Source organism: Aspergillus multicolor (assembly GCF_047715735.1).
Source record: "Aspergillus multicolor strain CBS 133.54 unplaced genomic scaffold BDW74scaffold_11, whole genome shotgun sequence".
Lineage (NCBI taxonomy): Eukaryota > Fungi > Ascomycota > Eurotiomycetes > Eurotiales > Aspergillaceae > Aspergillus > Aspergillus multicolor.
In genome coordinates, this window is record NW_027395962.1 from 253,886 (window position 1) to 271,230 (window position 17,345).

The 17,345-nt window shown below is 52.1% G+C and overlaps 7 protein-coding genes and 2 non-coding genes across 9 annotated transcripts; 6 read left to right on the forward strand and 3 right to left on the reverse strand.

The window, feature by feature from the left end:
- The first annotated feature begins 14 nt into the window (after window positions 1-14).
- On the forward strand, window positions 15-1,928 carry BDW74DRAFT_152618 (iron-containing alcohol dehydrogenase). Its single transcript, XM_073724398.1, has 4 exons — window positions 15-695; window positions 741-1,265; window positions 1,312-1,781; window positions 1,841-1,928. The coding sequence occupies exons 1-3, from the start codon at window positions 348-350 to the stop codon at window positions 1,681-1,683; spliced, it is 1,245 nt and encodes a 414-aa protein (XP_073584140.1). The 5' UTR covers window positions 15-347; the 3' UTR covers window positions 1,684-1,781; window positions 1,841-1,928.
- A 46-nt stretch (window positions 1,929-1,974) lies between these two features.
- Window positions 1,975-2,883, forward strand: BDW74DRAFT_152619 (uncharacterized protein). Its single transcript, XM_073724399.1, has 3 exons — window positions 1,975-2,556; window positions 2,605-2,656; window positions 2,763-2,883. Exons 1-3 carry the CDS (start codon window positions 2,255-2,257, stop codon window positions 2,796-2,798), a joined length of 390 nt encoding a protein of 129 aa, XP_073584141.1. The 5' UTR covers window positions 1,975-2,254; the 3' UTR covers window positions 2,799-2,883.
- Window positions 2,884-5,752: 2,869 nt separating this feature from the next.
- Window positions 5,753-7,177, forward strand: BDW74DRAFT_167676 (WD repeat protein; the record flags this gene model as incomplete). Its single annotated transcript, XM_073726722.1, has 1 exon — window positions 5,753-7,177. One exon carries the CDS (start codon window positions 5,753-5,755, stop codon window positions 7,175-7,177), a length of 1,425 nt encoding a protein of 474 aa, XP_073584142.1.
- A 276-nt stretch (window positions 7,178-7,453) lies between these two features.
- BDW74DRAFT_16860 (DUF914 domain membrane protein) lies at window positions 7,454-9,404 on the forward strand. The gene is made up of 3 exons (XM_073726862.1): window positions 7,454-7,932; window positions 7,988-8,178; window positions 8,244-9,404. Exons 1-3 carry the CDS (start codon window positions 7,730-7,732, stop codon window positions 9,050-9,052), a joined length of 1,203 nt encoding a protein of 400 aa, XP_073584143.1. The 5' UTR covers window positions 7,454-7,729; the 3' UTR covers window positions 9,053-9,404.
- Window positions 9,405-9,588: 184 nt separating this feature from the next.
- On the reverse strand, window positions 9,589-9,669 carry BDW74DRAFT_t124. Its single transcript has one exon. It is a non-coding gene; the product is annotated as a tRNA-Ser (tRNA).
- A 1,086-nt stretch (window positions 9,670-10,755) lies between these two features.
- On the forward strand, window positions 10,756-11,516 carry BDW74DRAFT_177788 (uncharacterized protein; the record flags this gene model as incomplete). Its single annotated transcript, XM_073728985.1, has 2 exons — window positions 10,756-10,765; window positions 10,834-11,516. The coding sequence occupies 2 exons, from the start codon at window positions 10,756-10,758 to the stop codon at window positions 11,514-11,516; spliced, it is 693 nt and encodes a 230-aa protein (XP_073584144.1).
- Window positions 11,517-12,188: 672 nt separating this feature from the next.
- BDW74DRAFT_t115 lies at window positions 12,189-12,306 on the forward strand. The gene has a single exon. It is a non-coding gene; the product is annotated as a tRNA-Leu (tRNA).
- Window positions 12,307-15,677: 3,371 nt separating this feature from the next.
- BDW74DRAFT_177790 (uncharacterized protein) lies at window positions 15,678-16,013 on the reverse strand (the record flags this gene model as incomplete). Its single annotated transcript, XM_073728986.1, has 1 exon — window positions 15,678-16,013. The coding sequence occupies one exon, from the start codon at window positions 16,011-16,013 to the stop codon at window positions 15,678-15,680; it is 336 nt and encodes a 111-aa protein (XP_073584145.1).
- A 774-nt stretch (window positions 16,014-16,787) lies between these two features.
- Window positions 16,788-17,303, reverse strand: BDW74DRAFT_177791 (beta-class carbonic anhydrase; the record flags this gene model as incomplete). The annotated part of the gene is made up of 3 exons (XM_073728987.1): window positions 16,788-17,012; window positions 17,087-17,226; window positions 17,288-17,303. 3 exons carry the CDS (start codon window positions 17,301-17,303, stop codon window positions 16,788-16,790), a joined length of 381 nt encoding a protein of 126 aa, XP_073584146.1.
- Between the last annotated feature and the right edge of the window lie 42 nt (window positions 17,304-17,345).

The window sequence follows — 17,345 nt, forward strand, 5'->3', positions numbered from 1 at the left end:
GAGCAAGAGATAAAGAAATATACAACGGATCTTGTTCGGTGGCTGCGCTGATGGCGTTCGAGTGGCTTTTCTTCCCTCTCCTACCCCGCATTGCTGGAGAATGACGCACCACAATTTCAACGCCGCAACACCACCTGTTCATCACAAGCCAAGATGACCACTCCCATACTCTATAATTAATTTAATCGACCTGCCAGATCCCTCTGCGGATAGTACTGGTTTTACTCTTCAAGTCATCGATTCTCTCCGCGGGCCCCACATCTCCACATTGGCCGAGTATAAGGTGAGGTCATCTCTGCCACCAAAGTTTCGACCATCAACAACCCCGGATCTAGACAACCACAACCATGGAGACTTTCCGCCCTGCCTTTGTCGACCGTCCTCGTCCGCTTCTCTCCTACGGTATCCCCTTCCCGGAGGCCGTATCCCGGCATGTCGTCGACACCTTTGACGCCAAGCGCGTCTATGTCATCTGCTCCGGGTCCGTGGCCAAGAACTCCGACTCTCTTGATAGACTTGCGGAGACGCTCGGAAAGGTCAAAGTCTCCATTGCCGGTCGACGGATTGGCATGAAGAGTCACACGCTTTGGTCTGAGATCCTTGAAATCGCAAAGGATGTTCGAGCCTGCTCAGCGGATCTTATCCTCACTCTCGGTGGAGGGACGTTGACGGATGGGGCGAAAGTGATATCATATGTATGGTTTTCTACTGCACTTCAATTGTCCATACTGACGATGTAGGCTCTCGCAAACGACGCCAAGACCTTCGAGGACCTGGAAACGCTCTGCATGGGACCTAACCAAGAACCTCCGTCTGCACCCGACCCGGCCACGCCCAAAATTCCCATCGTGTCCATTCCAACCACTCTCTCAGCGGGAGAGTACTCAAACTTCGCAGGTGCAACAAATGACCGCACCCATCGCAAGCACTCGTTCCAGGCGCCAGTTCGCGGACCGCAGCTAATTGTCCTTGATCCGGCGCTCGTAGCTAAGACACCGGAATCGGTCTGGATAAGCACGGGTGTACGTGCTGTGGATCACTGCGTTGAAACCTTCTGTGCGGTTAAGGGAACGACAGAGGAGTCGGACTCACTGGCATTGAAAGCCCTCGCGAACTTGGTACCGGGACTTGTTAGGTGTCGACATGATAAGAAGGGAGAAGATCTTGATGCTCGGCTAACATGCCAACTTGGGTCTGTCGAAGCCATGGCAGCCTGCACAGATGGAAGAGTTCAGCTTGGTGCTAGCCATGGCATTGGTCATCAGGTAATCTCCAATGTCCGTTCCTAGAAGATGAATCTGACTGTCCCAGCTCGGTCCCCTCGGCGTTGGACATGGTGAGACAAGCTGCATCCTCCTTCCAGCCGTATGCAAGTACAACGCCAAATACAACGCCAACAACGACCGTCAATCCCGGCTGCGCGACTTTTTACTCGAGCAACCAATTGTCGCGAATGTCATCAAGTCCCGTGGGCTCGAGAAGGAACGCCTTGATCTTGGCGACGTGCTAGATGCCCTGTTCCGGGAGCTCGGCATGCCGCGGTCTTTGAGCGAAGTCGGCGTTGGCCGGGATAAGCTAGACAGTCTAGCGGCACACTCTCTGCATGACCGATGGTGTCGGTCGAATCCGGTGCCGTTGAACGAAAAAGAGCAGGTTTTGGAGATCTTGGAGCAGGTGGTTTGATATACATGGTACGCTTGTTAGGTTAGAAATGTGCCTAATGCATTGATGGTTGCGGTCCAATTGGCCGTACCACTGACTATCTTGAACCTCATTCGACTGTGCGCATACTGCTTCCGGTACATAAGCATTTAGCTAGCATCCACTAACTCAACCACAGTGCAACTACATACAAAATGCGGAGAGGGTGGCATGAACATTGGGGCCAAAGCACAAGAAGGACACCAAACAGCGGGTCACCCTGAAACTTGGGCCAATCGTCCACTGGATTGCCTAGTTCCGTGCAGGGTTATACCTACAGTTGCAATGGAATTGGTGCCTGAAAATGGCACCATGTTACTAGCTCAAGCCCGGCACAGGTTATCTAAAGGCCGAGCCGCTCAACGTGTAGGTGAGTAAAGCAAAGAGTGATATGATGGTCCAAGACCGGCAGGGGCTGCTGGTGGATTCGTACAATCGCTCTTTCCGCTGCGGGTTTCTGAGCAACTCCTACGTCAACAGTAGCCGGGACTCAGCAGTCAGCATCTGGGTATGCAATAAAAAATCTGTACCTTGGGTTTTATTTGCTTAGACCATGGTTGGGTTTCCTTCACCTCGAGGCGCGGTTTTAGACTCTCTGGGTGCGTTGTCCAGTTCAATGACGCTTGTTGTTAGCCGCGTGGTTCATGCATGGCAACAGGCAGCATCCCTACATTCTTGTCCAGATCCAGGGGACAGTTGCTGCTGTCAAGCTTGGTTGGCTCTGTGTACGGTAAGGAGAAGGTCTATCTGTTCAATGGTTGTAATGTGGGACTACATCAACCTGCTTGCAAAAGGCTTTGCCGCTGCCGTCATCCGGTTGAGCTTGGAGAAAACTAGAAGAATAGATACACTAAGGTGAGTTGCGCAGTAGCTAGAAGTTTCATTACTAATTGAATTATATAGTATCGAGAGCACTGGGGGACCGATGGAAAGATCTGTGTGGCCCTGCTATGATGTGAGCTGAGCCCCCTTCCAGCAGACCTCTCGTGTCATATGTCCTTTTCGAACTAGGCCTTGTCCGGCAGGTCTTAGTATCAATATACTGATCCTATCATGAAAAGCGAGTGACACGAGCGAAGTTCCTGACCCGAGAGTGAGCGCATTTCCCCCCGGGGCCAATGGCCTTGAACGGCCTGTCACTAGCCCGGATCATGTTTATCATCCATCGCATGGTGTAAGACAAACACTTATCCTGATTCACACGCCGGTCGTCAATATTATAAAAGACTCCCTTGATTGTTAGCTTCTGCCGCAGGTGGTCAACGAGGGCTGCCTGGGCTGGGAGCATAAAGGATTTCGGCGGCCTGCAAATTGTCCTGCTGTACCTCCCTTCCCCCTTGATCTTCTTGTAAAAGGGATCGCAGTCATATATTACGACTGCGTATCCGCCCCTCTCCTTCATCTCCACAACATACACGGCCCACATATGCCAGGGCCGGTCGTCCGCATGCTCGTCCTCATCATACGGCTTCGTCCAGGTCCCGAACAGGGCCAGGTTACCCGGCCCCTTTGACTGCCCTATCGTGCGGGACCACTGTTCGAAAGTGTGGCGGTCATTGGCGTCCGGCAAATCCGACCAGTCAGCCCGTTCCTTCTCCGATGGGAAGGTTACCGGAAACGGGTGAACGTATGGCCCGTTTGGGTATTTACCGTACTCCTCCAGGAACTCCCCTAGCTGACGTCCCAGAGCGACCTCTTTGTAACAAGTGCGGAGCAGGGGCTTTCCGGGCGATGGCCGGGGGGGGGGGGGGGGGGGGGGGGGGGGGGCGTTGAGCGGCTGGTTGGGTTGCTAGCGATGGATTCCTGGCTACTGCACGACATTTGAGAAAGATCTGAAGAGCTCATACTGGCGGCTATATCAATATTTGCTATTTGGGAATAAACTTTCGATGGGAAGCCTGCTTCTGAATGGACTTCGGATAGGGGCTTTGTGATACTATGGGCTGGGAGGGGGTTGAGACGCCCTTTTAAGCAGCGAAGTATGTACCTACATGTCTTCGGCCTGTCTATGGTGAACAATGAACAAGATGAGTTTGTTCTATTTACAAAGTCGACTGTGCTTTATTGCAGTCCCAAAAGCCTTTCAAGTAGTATTGTGCAGTGCTTTGTACTGTGAGTATGATCCAAGTTGTATTGCAAGCTGGGATTGTTTCAGTCCTAGGCCAAAGTCCGGTTCGTACAAAGCGAACGAGTTTTAGCCCTTTCAACTCCAAACACAAAAACTTCGTACATTGCATTGTAGCCTTCAGGGCTCTTTCAGCTCTTTTGGGCATGGTTTTGGCTCACGGCAGGTCGCGTTGCAGCATGGTATCAGTGTTGGTGTTGATGCCAGCCCTAAGTTAGGTCTGCGAGGCGCCTTTCTTTCTTTCTTCCCTTCTTCCCTTCTTCCCTTCTTCCCTTCTTCCCTTCTTCCCTTCTTCCCTTCTTCCCTTCTTCCCTTCTTCCCTTCTTTCCTTCTTTCCTTTTATCTTTCTTCCTTTTATCTTTCTTCCTTTTATCTTTCTTCCTTTTATCTTTCTTCCTTTTATCTTTCTTCCCTTCTATCTTCCTACACGCTTAACATTAACTCGCGCCTATACATCCTTAGAAACATTGTCTAAATTAATGCCGAGTGCAGATCTGTCTATTAACTTAACCAACAGCTAACTGGGTTCAAAGCAAATTTGCTAGCCTTGCCCCGGTTGTTCTTGCTGGCTTCCTGAGGAACTTAGGGCTACGACTCTGTGCGCTCGGTAGGTCCACCCACAGGGTCGAGATACATTACTTGGTTAGAAGAGAGTCCACTAATAAAGAGTGCTTTGTCTATGGTTCTCGCACTTGGGCGTCTCTTGGGTCTGTGGGTTTATACGTATGTGCTGCCTTGTTCAAGCGCTGATGCCAGCGCAACAATTCCGTACGGCAGCCTCTCTGTCCCAACCAGCTATTTGTCTGGGTATGTAGTCTATCGTACAACTTCGGTCGTTTAGGTTCATTGTAGACGGTGGGCGGTAGACGGTGTAAGCTTATTCCATACGGCGCTAATCCTTGATTAAATGACTAAATGACTAATGCTACGTCTTTTACATACAAATAGAATCATACCCTCCCTTGGGCTGCTCATCACTGACGGGCTTTCAGATATATCAGCTTTAGTCAAGTTTCCGCGAGCTCAATGTGGTGTCCTGCCCACTCAGGTGGCTGATGGTGTGCGTCAGCAACGTCCTTGCGCCTCAAACTGGGAGGCGTGTTCATCAAACTCTAGGCGTCCTCGCCCCTAACAAGATCCCCGCTAAACTACGTGATGCCTAAATTCTAGGGTGTCCTCACCTCTAACACCCCGCCCGCTGGGGAACATGATTCCCAAGCTGGTCGACAGGTACCGGTAGTGCTGCGCCCAGAGAGTAAGGACTGTCTGAGACTACTTGAATACAATCTCTCAGCTCTGAGGTTGGCCCGGTAAGCACCCGCCGCAGATTCGTGGCCTACAACGCCATGCGGAGACACAACCAAGAAGACGCAAACAACATCCGTAAGACCACTACAAGACTAACCATGCTCCAAGGGCTAACAACAGTGCCATAGCACATCTGAGCGAGCGACGGCCATTAGTGTGCCGTGCAGAGGGAATCTCCCTCGAAGAGCAACAAGGACGCGAGTTGCCAAGGACTAAATATGGTATGCGCTGAGCACCCTTCCAAGTAGTATATAGTCAAGTCAGCATCAAGGCATTACTTACGATGCAAGTCATGCCAGATAAACCTATGAAACACATCAGCGCTCTCGCTAATGTGCCAAGCTTGGTCGATTGTCGGCCACCGAGTGTGCTTCCACGACAGCCGGCACGCATATGGCCATAAATTAAGAGCCAACATCCCAGGCGCTCATTGCGATTCCAAGTAAAACCATCGAGACTCGATGTCGTAAGGGAGACGGCGAAGGGATGACGTTAATGTCGGCGCGTGTATACACAGGCGGAGAAAGGTTGACCCGTGGGGTCTCGCCGAGCTCGGCGTCAGTTGGGTCCCCTCGTCCCCCTCGCCGTCTCTCGACATCCTCGTGTCTGTCCTGATGAATGAATTCGTACCTCTTGAACAGGGCCCTTGGGTCTATTTCTCCGTCCACCTTTCACTCCGCGCAGACCGTTCGTCTCATCCACAACCTTGAGCCTGCCCCGGGAATCCGCTTCTCGAGCACGAGCCAGCCTACAATCACCGAAATACGCGAGCCAAGTCCCGACGAAATCTACGCCCATAAAGCTGGAGCGAACGTACTGGCGATAGATCAATATGAGGGTCGATTTCTGGTATCCGGCGGTGCCGACCCCTCGATACACCTGTGGGACCTTGAAGCACGAGGCTCCGAGCTCAGTTACACCCACCAACCCGCGGCGTCTATCTCCAAGTTCTCGCACGACGATGCCCATACGCATGCGATAACGTCTGTCTCCATCTACCCCTTTGACCCTACGCCGTCTACGATCATTACAACATCCCACGATGGCACCCTAAAGCTCTCGGCTCTACAACAGGCAGGCATAACACCCGTGCATACCTTCAAGCTCGATTGTACGCCGTACGCTCATTCCCTGTCCTCCCATCCGAGCTCGCCTCTACTCGTTGCCGTTGGGACGTCCGAGAAGCCCGTCCGACTCCTCGACCTGCGCTCCGGGCTATCCACGCATGGCTTGCCTGGCCATAGCTCGGCCGTCCTCTCCGTTTCGTGGGCTCCCCATAACCCTCATATACTAGCATCTGCTTCGACGGACAACCGAGTGATTCTGTTCGACATTCGTCGCGCCGGACACAATTCTGCGATTGCCACACTTGACATGGATGATGCGGTTGGTCTGGTTCCCCCACGCAGTACCCTGAGCTCGTATCGCAGCCGCCCAGCATTTTCACCCCACGCTCGAGCGCACAACAGTCCCGTGACAGGTGTACGGTGGACATCTGATGGCGCATATCTTGTGACGGCTGGCCAGGACGCCAGGATTCGCGTGTGGCAAGCTGCAACCGGTGCCAACACGCTCGTCCACTTCGGTCCTCGCGTCCAGAATACATCGTCTTCCCACCTAGCCGAGCGAGCGCCGTTGATACTCCCACATGCTCAGATGGGGACGGGCCACGAGACGCTTCTTTGGGCCAACTTCAGCGATTCCGACGACAGAGGAGAGATCTTCATGCTTGGGCTTCGCGAAGGGACCTTTATCAAGCGGCTTCGAGTTCCGGGCCTGATGGCTCGTCGGCCGCAAACACAGGGTCGATCGAATGCCCTTAGCGCCGCACGAATAAACTCTCTAGCGTGGCGTGGAAACGGCGCCTCTGGAGAAGGAATCGAGGTGTTCTCCGCCCATGGCGATGGGACACTGAGATCGTGGGTTTCGAGGGAGCCAGAAGAAGCTCCAAGTGAAGCCGATGAGGCCGAACAGGCTGACCGCAAGCGTAAACGCGATGTACTTGAAGAGATCTACCGGGGATTCGTGTCGCCGTCCGTCTGAACCAACAAATGCCACGGTTCTGCCATCCACGGCCGCCTTCTGTCGAGTGCTGACGTTCGCCACACCAAGCTCTGGGATGTGATGAGCTTGCTGTCGGAGAACACCGACCATCCACTTTCCCTGCAAGGATTTTGACAGCCCCCGATTTCAACCGCAAAGGTGACTTGAACCCATCCCCCTGATTGGCACAAAAACCCCCCACGAGGTCTCGGTCTCGTTTAGATCTCAAGCCCAGACCGGTTCTTGCCCAATAAGGAACAACTGCCGACCCGCCGCCTCGGGGCTATCTGCCAGCTTCTGCAACTTTTTGCTCTCCTCTCGATCTTTGCTTTTTTCCTGCTCTTGGTTTCCTGACATCCCACTTTCTTCGATTGTGATATATCAGCAGACCGCGAGCGAGCAACTTCAGGGAGTTTTGCGCTCGTCAGGTCCGGAAAGCTCCCATCGTCGAACCCGCCTTATCTATCTTCCATCCCCACCTCGTTTGTTACCCCACATCAGTGCGGCCGCACCCTCAGCCCTGTTACGAGTCGCGACGAACAACCCTCCGACATGTCAGATAGCAAGCACCAGCCAACAATTCAGACCACGGTCGCAGATCACTCCGGTGAAGTTTCAACGGTAGTTTCCGCCGACGCCAACTACTCGGGAGACAATGCTGCGCCGGCGACGGCAGTGGACGAGCTCGATCAAGAGAAGAAAGGCTTCTTCGCCTACTTTCGGACCAAGGAGTTCTACGTAACCCTGCTCCTTGGGTAAGCTCGCTCGATTAGGTCATACTCATGCACAGCTGACACCTCCGATTTATAGACAGTTTCTAGCGATCACAAACACCGGCACCAACACCTTCAACACGCTTCTCGCTAACAAGAATACCAACATCCCAGCCTTCCAGACGTTCTTCAACTACTGTCTCTTAAACATCATATTCACGTCGTACACTATCTACAAATATGGTATCAAGGGCTGGTTTCAGATGCTCTGGAAGCGTGGGTGGAAATGTGAGTTGTTGCTTGTTCCGATGCGCACATTACTCGTCGATTTTGTCTAACGGTTCCCGCTATAGATATCATCCTCTCATTTTGCGATGTCGAAGGCAACTACTTCATGGTACTGGCCTACGAGTATACCACCATGATGAGTGCACAGTTGATCAACTTTTGGGCAATCGTCATCGTGGTCGTCGTGTCCTTCCTGTTCCTTCGCGTTCGCTATCACATCTCTCAAGTGCTCGGAATCCTGATCTGCATTGGTGGTATGGGCATATTGATTGCGTCCGATCATATCCAAGGCACGAACGGGGGCGACTTCTCCAGCGGCAGCCAGATAAAGGGTGACCTATTCGCACTGCTGGGAGCGACCTTTTACGGCCTCGCGAACACGGGAGAGGAGTTTTTCGTCAGTACAGCCCCCGTGTACGAAGTTATCGGTCAGATGGGATTCTTCGGCATGATCATCAACGGTGTTCAGGCGGCAATCTTCGATCGCAAGTCTATCCAGCACGCGCACTGGGACGGCCAGGTAGGCGGGTATTTGACTGGATACACCTTGTGTCTATCGATCTTCTACTCTACGGCGCCACTCTTGTTCCGCCTTGCATCGGCAGCCTTCTTCAACATCTCTCTTCTGACGATGAACTTTTGGGGTGTTATTATCGGCATACAGGTGTTCCACTACAGCGTCCACTGGATGTACCCGATTGCATTTGTCCTCATCATCGTTGGTCAGCTTGTCTACTACCTCGGTCGCAAGGTCCTGGGAGAGGCCCGCAAGCCCTGGCTCGGTCGAAACCAGGAACGCGGTGTTGCCGGTCTGTTCACCGCGAAGCGAAGAATCGATTCGAGCGCGGCCGCTTTCCGCGCTGCGCCTGCGTGATGTGTGGGCTGTCCTGTTGTCTTATCTCGTGGTCCAGAATGTCACTCAAGGGTCAGGTGTGCGAGCAAGTTATGACAACATCTAATGTAATCAACAAGTTATATGGTCTATATAAACTATCCATAACAGACATAACAGAATCTATACGTTTCAGCGTTTTTCGTCCGTCATGTCCTTTATACGCGCCGAACAGGAGACCTGTCTAGCTACTGCTGCTTGCGGCATACGACTAAACAGTTACAGTCAGCCGTCGAGGTAGCATTCATCTTGCTGTTGCAGAGCAGTACTCGCACGATGCGTGCTTGTTTACGGGCAACCGATGGGCGCTTTCGGGGGTTTCATGGGCTTGTTCAATGCTGCAGGCCTTTGTAATAATATGGCTACGGATATATGTTCAGCAGTAATCGAGGACTCCTTCGCAAATCTGACCGTGCCACCGTGCCACCGTGCCATATAGTATTAGCAGCAGGATGCTGATTCATCAGTTGAATACAGTGTGATATGGGTCAAGAAAAACAGGAGGGAAAAAAGAGAATCGACAGGACAGAGATTCGAACTCTGGACCCCGAAGGGATTAGATTTCTAATCTAACGCCTTAACCGCTCGGCCATCCTGCCCGATTGTTGAAGAAGGTTGCGTGTTTTTGCTCTATGTTCTAAATATAAAATAGAGACCCTATCCCCTGTCGACGAAGCCCTAGTTACTCACTCCGACACGCAAGCATGCCGTATGCCGCGACTCGCGCTGCTGTACCTTTCGTTGCGACCCTGCTCACGGCTGACAAGTACTCATATCTTTCTTAATACCTTCTTGCTTATTGAAGTACCATTTGATCGCTTAGTATCCTCGACAGAGCGTTCCGACGTCGCGGGTTCCTCACAAGATATATATCACGGTCAAAGCCCTAATCCAAACAACGCCAGCTGCGCCTCTGACACCAGACAGGTGTGAAATGAGCAGCACACACACCAGAAAGACAGTAACGCGCTGTAAATTTGCTCTCTCCAAGCCCCAAACAGGAAACCTGCCAATCGAACCGAGCATCACACATGGGCAGTTAGATAGATAACGCTGGAATCGATCCATGAGCACTGTGTTACATACCCAAACAGAGGGCTACTGCGTGATTCATGGACCGCTTAGATAATGGTAGGTAAAACTGCAGCAGGACCGAGGGTTTGCTCAGTTGGAGCAGACAATGCGTCGAATACCATTTTTGACACAAAATTTCGAACAAAGCCTTGATACATGGTTCCTACTGACAAAGACCACATACACGCCAGAGCAGAATATGCAAAGCAAGATCACAGACAAAAGGCCGGCTTACCAGTTCTCAACCATGAAACCAATAGCCAGCCTGACAATATGCAACATGTTGCGGGCAGTTAAGTACTGCCAAACAGCCTCGATGCACCATGTACAAAGCATTCGCCCGAGTGTCGAAATGGTATACTTCTCCAACCGAGATGTCATTCACAGCATGTCTTGCCAGGGTTATAGACAGCATATAGCTGTCTCAAGCTCAAAATAGGCACATCTACCAGAAAGCAACAACAATGTGGACTGACCCAGGAGATGAACTATATAACCATCCCAGGGTTCAAGAATTTGGGGCAGCATTAATCACAGCAAACCTGCTACCCCGTTGACATATCACATACACAATCAAACCCATACAAGCACAGCACAACATTACCAACACCATGAACAGCAGTAGACACCCAACATACGGACGCAGACGCTCCGGCGAGCGCATGAACCCCAAAGCCCTACAAGACCAGAAAGCCGCCCCATTCCACCCTCTAAAATCCTCATCCAAGCTCATAAACTTCCTCACCCAGCAACAAACAATAAATTCAAGCACGGCGCGAGCCCAAAAAGAGCAGACGCCAGCACTCACTTCGACATCATCCTTGCGATCCGCCACGCCACCGGCGACGAAGCCTGCCGCGAATGGGTCGTCTTCCTGACCGACCTCCACGCGGCGCGAGCCGACATAGCCAACTCCAAATCACGCTCCTACATAACGCTCGCAACACCCCACGGGTACAACGAGTCCCAACCAAGCCCGGGAGTCCACCACTTCACATACGACCTGGTAATCGAAGAGTATATCCCGCTCGGCACACTGCCATCCGACCGCCTCGATCTGTTCGAGGGGGTTTTTATCTCGACTCCGCCGGGCCCGAAAAATTTCTTCATTGCGCGGTGGTTTGGGATCCTCTGGGAGGATTACGATCTTACCTCTGAGCTGGCGGTTGAGGTGCCCACGTATATTGCGGATTATACGGAGGACGAGTTTGAGGCTAATAATGGGTCGTTCAACCAGTGGGATATGATGCATATTTGGCGCTGGGGGGATAATGATGAGAGGCTGCCGGAGTATCAGTCACGGAGTGGGTTGCCGTCTGCGATGGATGTTGAGGCGATGTTGGAGGAGCAGGCGAGGCTTCCGGGAATGTAGGCTGTAGGTTTTGCGTCTTGGGTTGTTTCGTATTTGTATATATATATACTTTATAACCTGGGACACTCTGAGTTCGTCAGCTGGACTGGACCTACTTTGAATACATCTCATTTCACGGTGCATACCCCATTTGGAAATAAATTCCTTTCTTACTTGGCCATCCAAAATGCCCAGTATCACAGTGAACCAGGCACCCCCCCCCTCCCCCCTCCCCGATTTCGTCTCGTCCAACCATATAGACCGAGTGCATTAGGCGCAGTAAGTTAGGGCTAGCGCCAATGCCACATGAAGCGCGCCCACATCACACAGCACCAGGGCCAGACAAAGCATCCAGAGCACATCCAAGGGCACAAGCTTTATCGTAGCGGGTTCCTAACCACAACGGTTCCCAGGCGTACCCTATACCGCAGACTACCCAAGCATTAGGTGGTGACGAGCCGACATGCCAATCCAAGTCGTTGACTTACTTGGCTTTGGCGAGGACTTGAGATAAGAGCAGGTCGACAGTTTCTTCTGCCAGTATTGAATTCCAAGAATACTGGTACCGTAAGTGTTTGAAATTTCCAAAGGCCGTTATTTACACGAGCTTGTTGTTCAGCGACGGGGGTCGACGGCGATTTTGTCTGTTTCATAGGGGTATGATATCAAAATAAGAGCTCAATTCCATCAACAGGCAAGGTGGCCGAGCGGTCTAAGGCGCGCGGTTAAGGTATCTAATAAGAACCTCTTCTTGATCTCATCAAGTTTCCGCGTCATTAATTTGGCGTGGGTTCGAATCCCACCCTTGTCATTCTTTTTTTTTCTTTCGATAATTTTGAATCTTCTTGATATCCGCTTCATTACCTGTCTACTACTACACTCCAGCCAGCCATGGGTGAAGGAGATGAGCAGGCAGTTGGTTGTATCATAGTTCCAAAATGATTGAAGGTAGAAGAAGTGCGAAGAGTACGCAAGGCGAACGGAAACCACAGGGCGGGAAGAGCTCAGCGCGGGAGCGGAGCGGGACGGAAAGAAAAGTCGAGCGGGCGCTGAATTGAGTCAGACGGGTGATGGATGCTTGGGAAGCAAACCACCCTAGGTATTATCACACCGACGCCTCAATTTGTATTATTAGTTGGTTGGTTGTCAAGGCGCCGCGGGTACTTTGTTGTTTACGTTTGGTGCTCCCTCGCCGTGGTAGGCAGTTCAGGCTTGCCTGGACTCGTACCACAAAGCGCCAAATCAGCCTGCTGCGCGGTGTGCTACCAACTACATGCCATCTACCAGGATACCCCAGGGCATAGCTCGCATGATAGTTTGGTGGTTTTCCTTGTGGTTGCCAGGTCTTGACTCCTGCAACAGAGGTACCTAGGGCTCAGCATTTCACGTGACCACATACTGATCACGACGGTGCCCTCCGGACCTGCGCTTTCCTGTCTACTCGTCGTATTCCTGGTATTATGACAATATATGGCTCGTTCCTTACAATGACAGGCTTTTCTGTTTTCAAGAGGTACATTTAGGCCATGGGAACGATAGTTTGCTTGCAAAAATTACATGCGGTCTGCTGATCAGAAAAATCATGTTATTATCGAGATGCAATTGACTAAACTTGATTAAAGAAAGTTGCGGTAAATCCACGGCACATGACTAAGCTGTGTCTATATTATTCAACGTAAGAGAATGAAGTAATGAGAAAACAAAACGCAAGGAGAATATCGAGACTGATACCGTGGCGACGGAAGGCCGTATCAAGATTCAAGGCCGACGAAGGCCAGCCACAATCGTCCCAAACAGCTGGAGGACCTCGGCGGGGATGGTTCTATTGAACTCGGTCTCGCGGCCACCGGCCTTTTGGAGGATCTCAATGCACTCGGTGGATTCTTTCTCCACCGCATGGGACAGCGGCGTCTGATTGCCATGGTCCGTCCGGTTCACATCGGCGCCGAGATCGAGCAATTGCTGCAGGATCTCCGACCGATTATGCTCTGCTGCGACGGCGAGGGGCGTGCGGCCGAGGAGATCGGTGCGCTCGAAATCGTTTGGGCGTTTGGCGAGCAGCAAGTCGACGACACCGCGGCTGTCGCGGATCGTAGCTTCGATCAGCGGAATATTACCGTCGGCCTCAACGCTGGCTCCCGCGTCGAGGAGCAGCTTGCAAGTTTCGTGACACGCTGTTGCGTAGCAGAGCGGCGTCATATTGAGCTGGTCTTTGTGATCGACGTCGGCTCCGTGTTTGAGCAGGAACCGGACGATGCGGGTGTCGCGGTTCATTGCGGCCTCATGGAGTGTGGTTTCGCCGAAGCTGCCTTGATCCCGGTTGATCGTGGCCCCGTGTGCGAGTAGGAGCTCGACTGCTTCATCATGGCCTTGTTGGACGGCGTGCTTGAGGGGGCTTTGTTCCTCTGTTCCGTCCACCTTTGCGCCGGCATGGAGGAGCGCCTGCATGACATCGGTGTGACCACCCCGAGCGGCCGCGGACAGTGCGGTGTGGCCTTGCGCGTTGGTGACATTGGAGTCAGCGTTGTGAGCAAGAAGGAAGTTCACAGTGGTAATCCGGCCTGCAGCGGACGCCATTAGGAGCGCGGTGCAGCCTCTCGGATCGGCCCAGTTGACATCGAGTCCTGGCTCGGAGGCGAGGATCAATTCGACCACCTCTGTGGAGCCCTTCAATGCAGCACAGTGCCAGATAATGTCGTAACCGACTTCACGGGGCCAACTATCCTGCTCGGTCGGTTTGGGAACACCGCGAAGCAAGAGGAGCTTGACGACTTCGGGCTGCTCAGCGCTCACGGCCTCAGTTATGACAGACAAAGGCTCAGCTCCCTTCTCAATGAGAAGCTTCACCAAGGAGCAGCATCCGCCTCGGACAGCGGCCGAGAAGACTTCCTTTCGGAACGCACGGTTTTCTGCGAGGGCGGGCAGGAGGCCATCGAGTATCAACTCTATGACCTGAGGGCGGTTGTTCTCTGCAGCCCAGATCAGCGCCTTCTGCTTCTGCTCGACAGGCCCGGAGTAGAGAACAGGGTGTCCGATGTTCCAGGCACTGTGGGATGTCCGGATGAATGTTGCCAAGTCGCTTGCTTCGCTCGCTTCAAGCACGCCCAGGACGAGCTCCGGAGGAAGGTCGAAGAGAGGAAAGGGGGCCATTTTGGATAGGACAAGGAGCAGACTATCGGTCAGAATTGGTAGTTCGGTTGTAATAATTCGAAAGACTCGAGTTTCATGGCCTTTCAGCGAGAAGGGGAAACACGCACCATTTATGCTGCAGCCTCTCTATCCAAGACCCAGCGACTTCTCGACAATGCGGTCTTTAAGGGTTTCTTTATAGCAAGAGCTTGCATTCAACCTGAAACATTGCTCTGTAAAAGAAAAAGAGCTCGGAGAACAAAAGGTCTTTTTTCGCTTTGTTGTTCCGCTTTGAGTATCTTTTCTTTGACGACGGGTCACGCTCAAACTATCAGGCATAAACATGAAGACGAAAAAGAACGAGTAAAAAAGATCTAGTCCATACCATGAAGCAGAGCGGGTAACTAGTCGCGAACAACCATAAAACCCTTTGTACACTGCTGCTAGGGCACGATATAGATGAGTAGCGCTGTCAACAAAGACGCCTACAGCGACCCGCCCGAACAACGAAGGCCAGCATTGTCATTCGACCTCGAGTACCTAACCTCTCGAGACCTCGTAAAGATAACAGGCTTCGAGCCGTGGAAGGGGCTGACCTTCGTTTCCGCAAAAAAATACTAGAAAAAGAGGGAGGGTTGTGATATTGGCCTCTTAAGTTCTTTGTCCTCAAGAGAGAGAGAGAGAGAGAGAGAGAGAGAGAGAGAGCAAAAGAATGCAGGGGATTTTATTTGTTATCAAGCAGCAGAGAGCTTGAGCTCGCTTCGTTGCTGCCTTGTCCAGTGACCTTAGCGCCTTCCATTCTCTCCCGTCTGCTACGCTGGCCACAACAGTCCCGAAGTATGTTTTTTTATTGTGGATCGAAGTACATCTTGCTACATGGATACATGTATATGCAGGCCACGGGCTGAGACCCTACTAAAATGCGAGAACCGAGCAGCATCACTCGTGTCGTAAGAAGAACGACTTTATGGCAGAGAGGCCTATCCTGTCCTTGGGCGGTGACGTCCACTACCCACCCCATCCCATCATCAAGTAACCCCGAGCCTTCCAAGTCTAAAGCAGATAGTACTCATAAACATGCGCCTCGACATCCTCCTCGTCATACGGTGAACGCTCAGATCGAAGGCTGGAACGAAGGGAAAGACGCTCGGATAAAGGGCGCAAACCGTACGGGAGACGATGGCGGAGACGCCGATGGGAGGCAAGATCCTGGAGCTCTACGGCGTCGATTTCAGGGTCGGCATTGCGACGAGCTTTATGGACGCGGCGCGTGATGATGAATGCAGCGAGCTTTCTGTATCCGCCGTTCAGGTAGATGGTGCCGAAGGATATGACGCTGCCGACGAGGGCGAAGTAGAGGATTATGAGGATATCGCGGTCGATTTGCATTGTGGTTGAGAATATAGGTTATGATGGTTCTTTCTTGGCTTGCTTGGAAGTGGGATTAGTTGGCTCGTTGAGATGAGGTAAGAGGACTCAAGCTTCAAGTGTAATGGGAAATGAGGCAATACTGAGAGAGGGGGTGAAGGAAGAGAAAGGAAGGGATCAGAGGAGAAGTCATGCTTTTGTAGACAAGTAGCAAGAGCTGTCTGTTTCTTCTCATTCAGTGGGCTGATAGATAGTGAATGCTTCAACTCTGTACTTTGAAAGATGCGGGTATACTATTGTAGGGTATTAGTACAACATCAGGCAAACATGTATCCAGTAGCTCATTACATGGCACAGGAACTACCAATCCAATTCACTACCCTCGCTGTTCCAAAGGGCCATCTCCCACAAGCCCTCCCTATCCCGCCAGTCTCCACCATCTGAGCCTTGCAGCTGGCATCGAGGGGACCATGTTCATACGGGACTGTCACCCGTTATGGCTTCTTTCCTCATATCGAATTACCATTTGAGGACTGCGTAGCGCTTGGAATCCACAAGTTGAGTTTCCATGCAATGCAAATTATGGCGAGGGTCTAAGGGTAAGCTGCATCTAGGCCGTTCACATAAGTGAATTGATTGCCTGTCTGTTTCGTGACATACCAATTTGCCCAGTCTGGAATATGAATGCCTCCTTCGCTACCTTACCTACCAACTCCAAACCTCAACTCCTAACCACCATCCAAATCACCACAACGCCAATCTCTCCTCACAGCCACTTCCACAGACCAAACTACCCTACTCAACCTTCACGATCTTCCCCGTCTCAACCTCATAGATATACCCCGTCACCGGCACATCCAGCACGAGGGGATTCTCCTTCAGCAGACGAACATCCTCAAGCACACTCTGCGTGAGATCCGAAAACGGCAGGAAAGCAATATGGTCTGCGTTCTGGCTGATATCAGACCGGATCTTGGTGCGGATGGCGTCGTCGGTGAATGTTAGCATGCCGCAGTCGGTCTGGAGTGCGCTTGTTAGTGGTATTGCGTTGGAACTGGAAAGGGAGGTGGGGATGACTGGAAGCTTGAGCTTACATGATGGATAATGACTATTTCCCGCGTCCCAAGCAGCTGCTGCGAGATGATGATGCTGCGGAGGGCGTCGCTAGCCCGGCCGCCGGCGTTGCGGATGACGTGGGCGTCGCCTTCTTCGAGGCCCAGGGCTCGAGCGGTATCTGGACATGGTTAGTTATAACCAGAAAGCTGCCACAGGTTGAACTAATAGTAGGGGCATACCAAGTCTCGCATCCATGCAGGCTACAATGGCGACCTTTCTTTACACTCGGTACCCGTC

Excerpts from the sequence above, each read along its gene's own strand:
- BDW74DRAFT_152619 (XM_073724399.1), top strand. The coding sequence starts at position 2,255 with ATGGTTGGGTTTCCTTCACCTCGAGGCGCGGTTTTAGACTCTCTGGGT. Across the intron at positions 2,557-2,604 it reads AGAAGAATAGATACACTAAG|TATCGAGAGCACTGGGGGAC; the intron begins GTGAGTTGCGCA and ends TGAATTATATAG. Across the intron at positions 2,657-2,762 it reads CTGTGTGGCCCTGCTATGAT|CGAGTGACACGAGCGAAGTT; the intron begins GTGAGCTGAGCC and ends TATCATGAAAAG.
- BDW74DRAFT_16860 (XM_073726862.1), top strand. The coding sequence starts at position 7,730 with ATGTCAGATAGCAAGCACCAGCCAACAATTCAGACCACGGTCGCAGAT. Across the intron at positions 7,933-7,987 it reads TACGTAACCCTGCTCCTTGG|ACAGTTTCTAGCGATCACAA; the intron begins GTAAGCTCGCTC and ends TCCGATTTATAG. Across the intron at positions 8,179-8,243 it reads CTGGAAGCGTGGGTGGAAAT|ATATCATCCTCTCATTTTGC; the intron begins GTGAGTTGTTGC and ends TTCCCGCTATAG.
- BDW74DRAFT_152618 (XM_073724398.1), top strand. The coding sequence starts at position 348 with ATGGAGACTTTCCGCCCTGCCTTTGTCGACCGTCCTCGTCCGCTTCTC. Across the intron at positions 696-740 it reads GGGCGAAAGTGATATCATAT|GCTCTCGCAAACGACGCCAA; the intron begins GTATGGTTTTCT and ends CTGACGATGTAG. Across the intron at positions 1,266-1,311 it reads GCCATGGCATTGGTCATCAG|CTCGGTCCCCTCGGCGTTGG; the intron begins GTAATCTCCAAT and ends TGACTGTCCCAG.